This window comes from Hydra vulgaris, chromosome 14, assembly GCF_038396675.1.
Source record: "Hydra vulgaris chromosome 14, alternate assembly HydraT2T_AEP".
NCBI lineage: Eukaryota > Metazoa > Cnidaria > Hydrozoa > Anthoathecata > Hydridae > Hydra > Hydra vulgaris.
Window position 1 is genome coordinate 28,895,975 of NC_088933.1, and position 13,378 is coordinate 28,909,352.

Here is a 13,378-nt window from a genome sequence, read left to right on the forward strand (position 1 = left end):
ATTAACTAAACTATTTTTAAATACTTTTAATAGTGCTTTGCATAAATTTTACAAAATATAATGTACAATCAAATATTAAAAAAGATCAAAATAACAAACCATAATTGACATCCGGTAATTACATTTATTCTAGACTGAATTAAAGTCTGAATTAAAATATATCACTTGCAAAACTTTTATTCATATATTAGAAACCTACTCTCACCCACCGAATAAACGGAGAAGGGGTTGGAGGGAAGGGTTGGTCTTATGGATCTTAATAAACAGTAGAATTGGAATTTTAAAAAAAACTTCGAACTCTAAAAACATATAAACACTAAAAGAAATAAACACAGTCATTTTATGGGTTCATGTTAGTCTCTTAATTGAGAACACCTTAAGCTTACAAAAGGAATTTCATTGGTGGAGAAAGTTCTTTTAAAAAAAAACACGTCTATGTTCGGTTTATAAAAAAACAAAAAACTAATAATTTATAAATACTTATTTACAAATTATTAGATTATGTTTAATTATTTAAATTTATAATTTATAATTAATTTATTTAAAATTATAATTTATAATTTTTTAAATTTATATTTAATTAATTATTTAAAATTATATATTTAATTAATTTAAAATTATTTAAAATTTTTAATTATTTAAAATTATAATTATTTAAAATATATATTTAAATAATTAATTAAAATTATAATTATTTAAAATTATAATTTATCCTCTCTTTATAATTATAATTTATCCCCTCATAATTATTTAAAATTATAATTTATCCCCTCTTCCCCCTGTTTATTCAGTAGGTGAGCAACACTGTTTGACTAATCGGAGGGCATCATGTCAAAATTTTCGAGATACTCAAGTTTTTGTTGTTGTTCGTTTGCGGTAACTATGAGCTCGGGCATGATATTTTCCAACAACTCTAACCTGAAAAAATGTTATAAAACCACATAATAAATTGAGGTCCGTAATTAAAAAACTATAAAATTTTTTATTTAATTGTGTGCAAATTAAAGCATATAGTAAATTAAAAAAGATACACCCCAGTAAGGTGTCGTCCATAAAGTACGAACGCTCATAGGAAGGAGGGGGTATAGTGTACAAAAGCATAGAGAGGGGGAGGGGGTGTTAGTATTCAAGGGCTAGGTATTGCTAAAAAAAAAGCTCCTTAAATTTTCAAAAGGGCCCCTAAATTTGTTTAATCCTCCCCTACCCCCTACCCCATTAGGATGTGCAGGATAGCCTAGCCCCGGCTCTGGGTTTTAGGCTTTGTTTTCAATATTACTCATCTCACGTAAGACTCGCTTTTTACGGAAGAGGCATGAGTGAAACTTACTAAAGAGGCTTGAGTGAAAAAAACGGCCGCCTAAAGTAAAGTTTATTTTTACTTGATTCGTCATCAAAACAAACTTTTTTTAAAATAATAAGTAAATTATGACTCGACTAACATACGATCTCCGCCGCGGAATCGTTGCATTAACCTCTCGGCCAATCAAACTCACAAGTTAGTGTGTAAATTAACCTTATTACAAATAAATATTTGTCACATAAAGACACAGAGTAGCGGTTCTCCCATTAGAAAAAGGGCCTCCAATGAGAAAGAGTCCCAGCACCAAACTACAAACTAATGTCCGCCTGCGCTGAGCTAAGAAATAAGGTAATAAAAAAATAATACAATTAATCACCACTGAAAATATTTTAGACAAATCGTACTTAATGAATAGCTGCGAGCAGTGCAATTCGGGTGCGATCTCAGCAAAAAGTATTATTATTCGGAAATAAAAAATAGTTGATTTTGTATTATTATTCGGAAATATATATTATATAGATACAAAATACTTTTTAACACTAAAATTCCCTTTTAAGTAATTTAAGGACATCCATATTTTTTGTAAACAAAGTTGTTCTTGTATTTCTTTAAATTTTATTTTGAAGATTAGGAGCTTATAAATATAGTCAAAATTGTCCGGATGTTTAAGTGGTAGTCAAAGACAAAAAATAAAAGAACAAAAGGTTAAAACATCAAAAGTTCCAAAATTACCCAGCTTTTTTCCAATCCAACGCTGTCGAAGCAGGTGAAACATTTAAAGAAATGACATGTTCGGAAGTGGTAAATGTAACTGATGATGTAGAACCAATTGAAGAGCATACTGCTGAGGGCAACGTAGATACCGAATGTCGAGCCGAAAATCTTGTTCAGGACAGAGATAAGAGCTGCATGCAAGAAGAAATAGAAAAATTGTCTGAAATTACTGATATTGTTGTTGTAAGAGTAAACTATAGCGATATAGGATACTGACCAAAGTTCATTAGTTCTGAGTCGATTTTTGCCTAAACCGGCCATCGTTGAATTTTCCAAAATAAAAAGGAAGTTGCTTCATATCCAGAATCTAAGCGAAATTATAAAGATCAAAACAGATTTTTTTTGAACAGTTTTTTTAATTAATTCATGAAAAAAGGTCAAACTGTTGTGAAAAATTTGTCTTTGTTATTCTTTATGCAAAGGAGTAGCATTTTATTTACCATGCAAATTATTTCCCCATTCAGGAAACATTGCTGTGCTGGCATCGGTTAGAAAGATTGGAAAAACATTCATGGGATAAAAGAAAAATTCTTTTATCCCATGAATGTTTTTTTTTATCCCATGATAAAAGAAAAATTTTTTAACCCATGAAGAATCAGATGACTATAAAAAAGCCATGATAATCTACTTTGCACGAAAATCGAATAAGAGCACAATAGATATAGAGTTAAAAGAACAGGATATTAAAACTGCACAATATTACTACAATATTTTATTACGGGTAGTAGCAGCAAAAATTTTTTTATCTGAAAGAGGTTTGCCACTACCAGGTCATGACAAAAAGTGCTACACTGTTGGAAAAATTTGAGTGAAAGAGGGCGTTGAGATCATTGGCATTTTCACTAAAAAACTTAAGCACCATCAGATGGTCTTCTCATTATGATTCAGTTCATGCGTTTAAAGTTAGCTATCAAAAAATACTCAATACCCTTAAATACATATTTGATAAAAGTTCCGAAAAAGCAGAATGTTAATTAGAGGCAAAAAGTTTATTCAAAAGATTTACGAAGCGGAAACAACAGTTTTAACCGGTGGGAAATAATCTTAGAGCAATTTAATGAAGTTAACAAAATAATTCTGGTTTAGATGTTTGTGAAAAACACACTTTACTCCATTTACTAGAATTATATATAAAATCTTTACGTCAAGATTCCGAGCCGAAAATAAAAGACTTTGAAAACAAAGCAGCCAAAATGAGTCCAGAAGTTAAAAAAAATCTTAGTGACACCCATAAAAGAGTAAGAACAAAAATATATTCGGATGGAGAAAAAAGAAGAGATATTTTTACTGGAAGGGATAAGTTTTGTATAGAGGTATTTAATGTTTTTTTAGATAAATTGGGGGCTGAACTTGAAAAAAGAAGCGTTGTATATAAGAATATTGGAGATAAATTCAAACTTTTGATGAACCTGGGCAGAAGAGGTTCAGTTATTTAACTTTAACCAATAGAGTTCGTTGTCATTATATAAAAATGATATCGGAGAAGAACTATTTTAGTAAATTCAGCCAACTTCAGCATTATTTAGATATGGTATGCTTCAAACAAAATGATTGCATCAATGCTTCAAAAATATTGACACTAATTTTTGAAAAAAACCTTTATTGATATATTTCCGAATCTTTATATAATTCTTAAAGTTTAACTAGCAGTACCTATAACGAGTTGCGAAGCAGAACGGTTTTTTTCAAAAACGGCTTTTATAAAAAATAAATATAAATCAACAATGACGAATGAAAGGTTCAGTTAAAATATCAGTTAAGTGCAGAAGAGAAAAATTTTTTGAATTTGTTGTTATAATTACTTGTAACTATGATAAAGTTTTTATGTAAATGTTATTCTTTAGTTTTAATAGAATTGGACAATTAGGCAATTTCAGATATTTAGAAAATTTAGCTTCTGGTGTGCTAGAGTAGGACCCCAAAGCTTTGATCAACCTAGGGCCCCAAAAAACCATGATCCGCCACTGAACCCACACACAGACATTTTATAGAGACAATTTGAGGTGAGTGTGAGGGGGGGGGGGGATGTCTCACCTCCCTTAATGAAGGTGATTTTCTAGTTAGTCAATGTTTTTAGGAATATAGTTGGCAATTCAGATATTTGACACAATTCAGTCAGGTTTTTGTAATAAAACCCAGCAACAAAGTCTTTACCAGCAAGTTTAGTTGCCTTATTGAAAGGATGTTGAACTTTATTTCTTTCACAATATTCATATACAATTGCACATACATCTTTTATTGATAATCCATAAAATGACTCTTCCATTGACTTAATGTAAAATAAAAGATTCTGTTCAGCTTCTATTGATAAAAATTGTTCGAAAAAACCGAATTGCAAAAATATGATGAGCTACTGTATCTAAATCAGCTGGCTTATTGGCAATACGTAGGTGTAAAACAGACTTAGATACACCATATGTATCAGCAACTTTTCTTATACTAAGATCCTTTTGGTTCACAGCTAAAACTGCTTTTTTCATAAAAGTTTGATCCCATTTAAGACGATTGATTTATCTTATAAAATTTTCTTACCATTTTTGTTTTACATTAAATACTAAAAATCATTGAAGTTAAGTTAAAAAAATAACAATTACTTTGAATTTATTACTAATATTAAATAAAAATAATACTAATTACTATACTAATAATATTAACATAAATACTAATAATATTAAATTTCTAAAAAAGGAAAATAATATTTTAGATTAAAAATAAAGTTATTATCCTGTAAACAGCACCATAAAATGGTAGTAATATAGTCAATTATATAAATAACTTGTTGTCCCCATACGCCCCACAAAAGTCATTTTACTAAAATTATTACTAATCAAAAAGTTCAATTCCAGATATTTTTTTAAAACCACATTCTGAAAGAGGATAAAAAATACCGTCTAAAAAATTAAAACATTTTATAAATAAAGCAAATTAGCAATAGTTAAAGATAAATCAATTGAGGTTATATCGCTTAAAAAAATACGCAAATTTTGTTTTTTCGCCAACTTACTGATGCATTTTGGCACTTTTAATTTTTAATTTTTACTAAAATAAATTTTGGTATTACTAAAATAAATTTTTACAATAGTGAAGCACAATAATTTAAAATTAATTATCAAAAAAAATTATCAGCTGAAATAAAAGTGCTGTTATGCTCCACTACTGATATGCCCTGCTCAACTCGACATAGGTCTTTAAAGTTAAGATCCTATGCTGAAATCAAGGGCTTTGTGGTCATGTACAGTATCTAAGGGAGACTATAAAGTATCTAAGGGAAATTAGGGGGAGGAGGGATCTGCAAAAAGCATTCAATACGTAATGGATGAGGGGTATAATCAACTTTAAAAGATGCACACAATATAAAAAGTATTTCTTAATTTATACATTTTTTTCTATATTAAAACTTTTTTAACATCTTATTTTAAACCCTCAAGACAATTTTCCCAATAACTATTTCCGGAATTTTAATTAACTAAAGCTGTAATCTTTTGTAAATCTTCACAATCATTATTTAATATTATAAATCATATATAATATTATAGTAGCGAACTTGCTACTGCTTCTTTGAATTTTACTATTTTATTTTTTCTTTAGTTTGTCTAATATTAAAGTATTATATGAATCTTTTTGTGATTTGAAATTTGCTTTGTAGATAATTGGCTAACAGTTTAAGAAAATTTAACACATTTAAAGTAACTTTTTTACTGAGGATGACACTAAAGTTGCTTTAGAACAATCAATATTTTTAAAAAAGAAATCTTTTTACTGTAAAGACTTCTACTATGGACTTCTACTATGGACTTCTACTAAGGACTTCTACAATACACTTCTATTAAGAACTTCTACAAAGGACTTCTATTAAGGACTTCTAAATAGGATTTCTAAAAAGCACTTCAACTACAGACTTTTACAAAGGACTTCTACAAAGGACTTTTACAAAGGACTTTTACAAAGGACTTCTACAAAGGACTTCTACTAAAAACTAGTAACAAAAACATCGATTAAAAAACTTTACTAAAAACTGGTAACAAAAACATTGATTAAAAAACGTTAATAAACTGATAACAAAAACATTGATTAAAAAACTTTACTAAAAACTGGTAACAAAAACTTTGATTAAAATTTCTTTAAATTACTTTTATGACAAATGTTTATGTAAACTAATAATTTGAAAGCTATAACCATCTCAACAAATGGTAATAATTGATATGGCTTCTATAACTTAATCAGCTCCTTAAACTAAAAAATGTTTTCAGTTATTGCACAGTGGTTTAACTTACTTAGTTCTAAAATCCTTTAAATTGCATATTCATTTCAACTTTTAAAAAGAAATTACAGATACAGGTAAATTTACATACTCTTATGTTACTTTATACACTTTGGATTATACTTTTTATTTTTTTTTACATTAAAATATAACTAATTAAAAACATAATTATGTGATTAGATATCTATTAGTTTTGTATTGCACTTAAAAAGCAATTATTATTTAAAAAGACTTAAAAACACAGATTAAAAAAATTGTGGATTAAAACGATAAAACTTGGCAACAAAACAGTTGTTCAATAATCTTTGCAAAAAAAGGTATTTATGGTATTTGAATTATTTACTTTTGGAATTTAGTCATTTATATTTTGACTATAAATATTTTTAGACATTAAATAAAATGATTCTTTTTATAAAAAATACTTTATTAAAAAATCAATTACTTTTTACCAGAATATTTTTTAAAAATGTTTCAATTGGTGCGTATGTGTAAACAATTAAAAAAAAAAAAAAAAAAAAAGAATACAATTGGTAATCTTCTAGGTAAGATGTAAATAAATATGTTAATCATTTTTAGTTTTTAACTGCTAAAGCAAAACATAACAGTTTAAAAATCTTTTTGCAATAAAAAAACCAGTAATAATTATCATCACTTTTTCTTTTGTAATTGGATTGGAAATATTTTTTGTTCCAAAATGTTTGTTTTTTTAATTTTTACCATATTTATATTTATTTTTTTGTTATATTTATATTTTAAAATATAAAACGCTTCAAAAAAAAAATCTTACTGTTTTTGGAGTTTATTAAAGTCAATTAAATTCCTTGACCAAAAGATATACTTGCTCATTTCATCATCAAACTAAAAAATAAATAAAATACCAAATATAAATATATATCTACATATATAAATATATATCTACATATAAAGTACAATCTCTGATTAGAATTTTATGAATAAAATAAAAGTTCGAATTTGTGAAATTTTTAAATTTTTTAAATTGAGTTATTCTGGTCAAATAAACAAATAGAAATGAAACCGATAGTGATCCTTAATCCTAAATATATTATGTGCTTTAAATTATACAAGTTTTACATTTTAAAAAATAAGTCTGTAATTATAGATTGTCTTTTATGAGCTTGTAAATAAATGACACAATTTGCACCTTTATAAGTCTTTGCCAACAATCTGCAAAGTTAAAATATAGACTTTTACATTTAATACAGTGAAGACATATATCGAACATATATTCATTCAAAGTTTCAAGGTTTTGTTGTAAAAAACATCGACATGCTCTTTATCAAATATCTCTTCAGTTTCAATAGTTTCATGGAGTTTTCTTTAATAGTTTCATGGAGTTTCTTTAGTTTCAAAAGTTTCTGGAGATTTATTGTTGTTTCCAGAAACTTAAGCAATGACGTTTGGTCAGGATGTTGAAAACTTTTCTTTTAACAATTCTTTTAAATTCATCTTTTTTTTCTTTTCTCCTAATTTTCCATAACATCCTCCTCAATATCTAAACCACAGAAAGAATCATAATTATCTCTGAAAAAACCATCATTACCTCTGATTTTTTGAAACAATTTACAAAGGTCTGGTCTATAATAAAATTCCGTGCTTTTGTTACCATACAACTGGGCAGATTTAAAAAAAAATTTAGTCTTTTGTCCTCTTTTCACTGTGAGAAAAAAAGTATTGAAAGAGCGTTTAGTGGAATTTGTTTCCATTATCCACATTATTGATTATATTCTCCATATTAGTTCCAGAAATTTTAAAAACTTGATTAAGATTCAACTTGACTATAACATTTATATTATAACTAGTCACAATTGTTTTTCTCTGTAAACTATTTTACCTATTTTTTCTAGTTGTCAAGTTGTTTTTGCTTTGTTAGATTATTTTAAAAGAAACAAAAACATTAACTCTGCAAAGTTAACTTTGAAACATAACTTGGTGTCATGGGATAAATTTGGAGTACATATAAAGAAGATTCCATTTTACTTATGATGATAACTATGATTTTTTCTGGATGAATGCATTCTAAGCAAAATCTTCAAATTCAAATAAATAACTCTAGAACTTTTTTTCAACCTAATAAAATACATCAAACAACTTCTTGCCTATAAAACACTCTATTTATCTATCTATCTTAAACAAAAAAACTATCTATCTATCTTGAACACAAAAACTATGAACCATATCATCTTTACTTGTGATCATATCATCTTTGCTTGTATTTCTTTGTAAAGATTTATAGTTTTAAAACTAGATAAAAACATTGTTTTATAAACTCTGCCTTCAATAAATGCCACAATAAAACACTTCATCAAAACTTTATTCACTAACGGGAAAAAGGTTTTTTTCTGTTAGTGAATAAAGTATTGATGAAGTGAACCTTCCCAAGGCCTAGAAGGCCTTTCATCCTACTAATGACTCATTTTTGATAATGCTTTGGGTTCTTTTTCCTTGCCAATTGTTGAAATTGTTATTTTGGTAACTTTAATGCATTTTAACAACTTTGCTCAATAACCCAACTTATACTAAAACTCTATTACTGCTAAATGCCTTTTCCCATTTAACTGATGGATCTGAAAGTTTTGAACTGTATATTAATGTAGAAAACTGTGACATGAAAAATCATATTCTAATTTAAAAAAAATTAAAAAGGTTTTGAGCATCAAAGATTTAATATTTGCAATATTGTTATCTATTATTTACAATTTAACAAAACATATACTTCAACTTTATAAAAAAACTATTTACAGAAAAAAATATAAAGTTTTATACTAATCTTAAAAATCAAGGAATGTTTCACAAACTTTATAAACAAATTTCACCTCTAATATAGTTTTCAAGTTTGATGAAACTCTGAATGGGGTTACTAACAACAGATTTGACAGACTGCTTTGGTATTTCAGAAGGATTACATAGCAGTATTTTCAAATCTTGGTTAAGGGTTTTACAGAGTATTTGAAAAGTTTTGTTTATGCACCAGACCTTGGAACATTAATTGCAACATCACCTGAAAGATTTCATCAGCTTAAAAACTTATTTGCTATTATTGGTTGTTCAAAAATTTCATAGAAACACCAAAAGACTTAGAACTTCAGAGTGCAACTTAGTCTGAATATAAACATCATAACGCAATAAAGTTTCATATTGTTGTTGCACAAAAATCAAGTATTATATTTATTTCATTTACAGGTCAAATAAAAGATGACACTCTAAGTTTCTTGATCAAGTTCCAAGTTATAGTACACTGATGGCTGATAAAGGTTTTAATCTTATTGAAGAGTGTTGCAAGAAAAATTTATTTTATACTATTTTCACCTGGTTGTAGATGCACCTCACAAAGGACATTTGGTGATGTAAGCAAAACTAGTACTATTGCTAAAGTTAGAATAATTATGAAACTGTTTAGAAGAAGATTTAAAACCTTTCGAATTATGTCACAGGAAGTGCCAAAAAACTTAATACCATTATCGATAATATTCTGTTAGTTTGCTCCGCATTGTGCAATTTTAATGAACCTAATAAATTTAATTATGACATATAATATTTATTTTTAATTTAATGTAACTTTATTTTTTCAGTAATAAATTAAATAGAAATAAAAGCAATAAATTCTTTTAACAATTTTCAAATTTATTTCTTTATCTTTTTTAAAAGATTTCTTGAAAGAAGTTTAGCTAATACATGTAAAGCTTGCTGAATAGGCTTACAGTTAGAGAAAATTTTCTTGAAATTAATAAAAGAGGAATTTTTACAATAAATACGGATTTTAATTGGATTGGATTAGTTCAGTTGATATTTCAGCAAGATTGAAAAACTTTATGACTTTGTAATCTACATGCAGCAATAACAAAAAATTTATTTTGTTCATACTTGTTTTTTCACTTCACATTTTTTAAAAAATGTTCTAAAAAATTTGTTTTTCAAAATTCTACTCCACATTTTTCAAAATATCTGGAGTAGAGTTTGAAAAAAAAAAGCCAACTCCACTTTTTAAAAAAAATTATTTTTAAAAAAATTATATGTAAAAAAATTTCAATTCTTATATATACTATTCCACAAATATTTACAAAATATATCAAACCTAATTTTTTTAAAAAGTTTTATAAATAATTAAAAGCAACTTTAATTGTTAAATTTGCAACTATTTAGTGTCACAGTGCTCTATCCATTATTATGCAAAACTTAGACTTAATGCATTTCTACTAGAGATGGGAATCAAACCCTTTTTTTAAAGTTTGTGTCCAGTTCAGTTATATCTAATGTTCAAGTTTGATTTGTTTTGGTCTTAAGCGCAGTTTGGGTTTAGTTTGGTTCGATAACAACTTAAGTTTGGGTTTGGTTCGGTTTGGTATCAACACAATTGTTTTTTAATTATTTGTTATTAGTTTCATTTACAATAATAAAACACAAATAAATTAAAGCAATATTAAGTAGTTAAAAAATTGCAAATCATTTGAAATAATTTGCAATGCTATAACTTCTGCAACTTCAAAAATTCAAAAAATAAAATGTTGCAATTAAAGTGCACAAAAACATAAAACAGTAACTTTCTGAATATAAATAGTGGTAGCTTAAATAGTCTACTGTCAGTCTAGTAATCAGGGCTGCATATTATTTTTGAGAAATATCAGCATTTCTAATGTTATGGTTAAGGCAAGCATTGCAATCACTGAAATGTATTAAATGGTGTCACAGGAAGAACCAAGTATTTGTCAAACTTATGTCTTGTTTCATTACTGTTAGCCTTAGAAAATTGGAGTGGCAGCTGTTTTAAAATCTGCCAACAAATCATACAATTCAGGGTCAGCTATACTCTTTTTTGAAAGAGGCAGTTTATCTGAATGACTGCATTCACTAAAGCTGTCTATATCTGTACTGCCTGAGCTCTTGTGTATTACCTAAGGTGCTGAAGAATTAATTTTGTCTACCATACTATGCATCTCTGAATAAACAAAATTGCAATCTTCTGTACTGATGAAAGACAAGTATTTGTATTTGTGAAGGAACAATAGGTGTTGATAACTTGTGCAAAGGATGAATAATTTATTTTTCATTCAAGCTGCATTCAAATTGCCAAGCAGAAAAGCTGCCTTCAAATACTCATTCTGTCATTGGCTAAACTATTTATCTTACAAACTGACCGTGACCAAATTTTAGAATGTCATCGGTCCAGTGATCAGTTGTTATCCCCAGCAAGTTTGAGTTTTAGCTTTTGAACACATGCACACATTTTTTGTATAACTTTGGCAGTAGTGTCTAAGACAGTGTTGTTTTATAACAAATAATATTCTTAAGTTGTACTGATTCATAATTCAATCCAATATCAATCATTGCTTGAGCAAAGTGACAAAACCAATCATCATGAACACACAAGAAGGGTTGAATGTCTTTAGCAATCAAGTACAGGGCTGCACATTGAGTACTTTCACGTATGTGTTTAGGAGCCTATAAAGTATAAAACAATAAATAATAGACATTAAATGCATAGCAATAAATATTGGTTTTTTTTGTACTACAAAAAACACTGCATTACTAAAATTTTATTAAAAACTTGAAACAAATATATTTTGCTAGCAAAGGCAGCAAGTAAAAAGTTAAAACAGTAAATAGACACTTTTCTAACTGTAAGCCTATTCCGCAAAAGTTAAAACAACATCCACTAACTATGTTTACTAACCTCTTTTCACTTCTTTTTAGCTTTTCACATCAACTTTGTTCAAAAAATATGTTCTTTAATCTATATGTTTATTTACTTATTTAGTTATTCCAAAAAGACTAACAATTTCACACACACGCAATTTTGTTGCAAAGCAAACTATATGCTTTTTAGTGTTTCTTGGTTTATTTTCAAACATGCAATTTTTTCTATTTTGTAGCCAGATTTCAAATATGCTTGGACTCAAATCCTTTCCTTAACATTTAGGCTAAAACTTCTTATATTGTCAATAAAAAAAATTATGCAAAAATATATCATCCTCAGTCTCCATTTCTAATAGAGATTTTAGAAATAATGTAATAAAAAATAATTTTTGTAAAAAAAATTTTTTAATACTTTAATTATTTTTGTGTCTAAAATTTTCAAATAATCTGGAATCTCTATCAAAAAATGTATCTGTTGAGACACTCAGGTTGACAAACTTTTGAATAAGTTTTTTTTCCCACAATATTAAGGGTTTTACCCTACATCTGAAACCTGATGTAAAAGAAGAAAGATGATTGCATCAAAAAGTCAAAAATACTATCAAAAAAACATTGTTTGCTTTGTGACAGAAAAAAGCCTCCTTCTTTTAGGACTTTATGATCCAAGGGGAACCAACTACATAAATTGTCTATATCTGGGTGCTCTGTGATAAGGCTCTCAGATCTTTTCTGACTTTCCTTAAAAATTTAATTTTTAAAACTGAATTTCATTTTTGTTAAATTCTCATACATTTGTTGAAAGTTTAACATTTTAATTTAATTTTTTGAGAAGTTATAATGAAAAACTAAGGTTAAAGTTTCACAAATTTATAAATTATTTTAATAAACAAGATAAAAAAAATTTGAGTACAAAGTTTTACATACAAATAATAAGAAACTTTTGACCAAATAATAAAAAAATAACTTTTAATTATTAAAAAAAATCTTTAAAGTTCTTTTAAACTTCTAAAACAACAAAAAACAAAAACAAACAACTACCTTCAAAGCTAACTTTTTGCATATTTTGCATTTTTATCCCATAATTAGCATAATTAGCATAACTTTTTGCATATATTGTCCCAGAAAAGTTTATAAAAATTGATTTTAATAGTGATACTACTTTCAAATGTAAATACAAAAAATTAACAGTATTTTTAATTTGTTATTGTCATTTGACCTTGAACTTGATAACAATATTTGCTAAATTTTCTTAACATTTTTTCTTGATTTTTGTTCATTTTATCATGTTTATAGTTATCAGTTGATGGAATTTGACCAATTAATAATCCAGACTCATAAAATGTACAATTTGAATGATTTTTTTTTTTTTTTGAACAATGAAAGTAAACTTT

General features: G+C 27.0%; 1 protein-coding gene across 1 annotated transcript in view; it reads right to left on the minus strand.

The window, feature by feature from the left end:
• Window positions 1-756: 756 nt before the first annotated feature.
• Window positions 757-13,378, minus strand: part of LOC100201666 (serine/threonine-protein kinase TBK1) — a 96,696-nt gene continuing 84,074 nt past the window's right edge. The window contains exons 22-23 of the mRNA XM_065818237.1: window positions 7,123-7,193; window positions 757-918 (exon numbers count right to left, since the gene is read on the minus strand). Of these exons, the coding sequence (XP_065674309.1) occupies window positions 813-918; window positions 7,123-7,193 (177 nt within the window). The 3' untranslated portion in view covers window positions 757-812. The remainder of the gene's footprint in view (window positions 919-7,122; window positions 7,194-13,378) is intronic.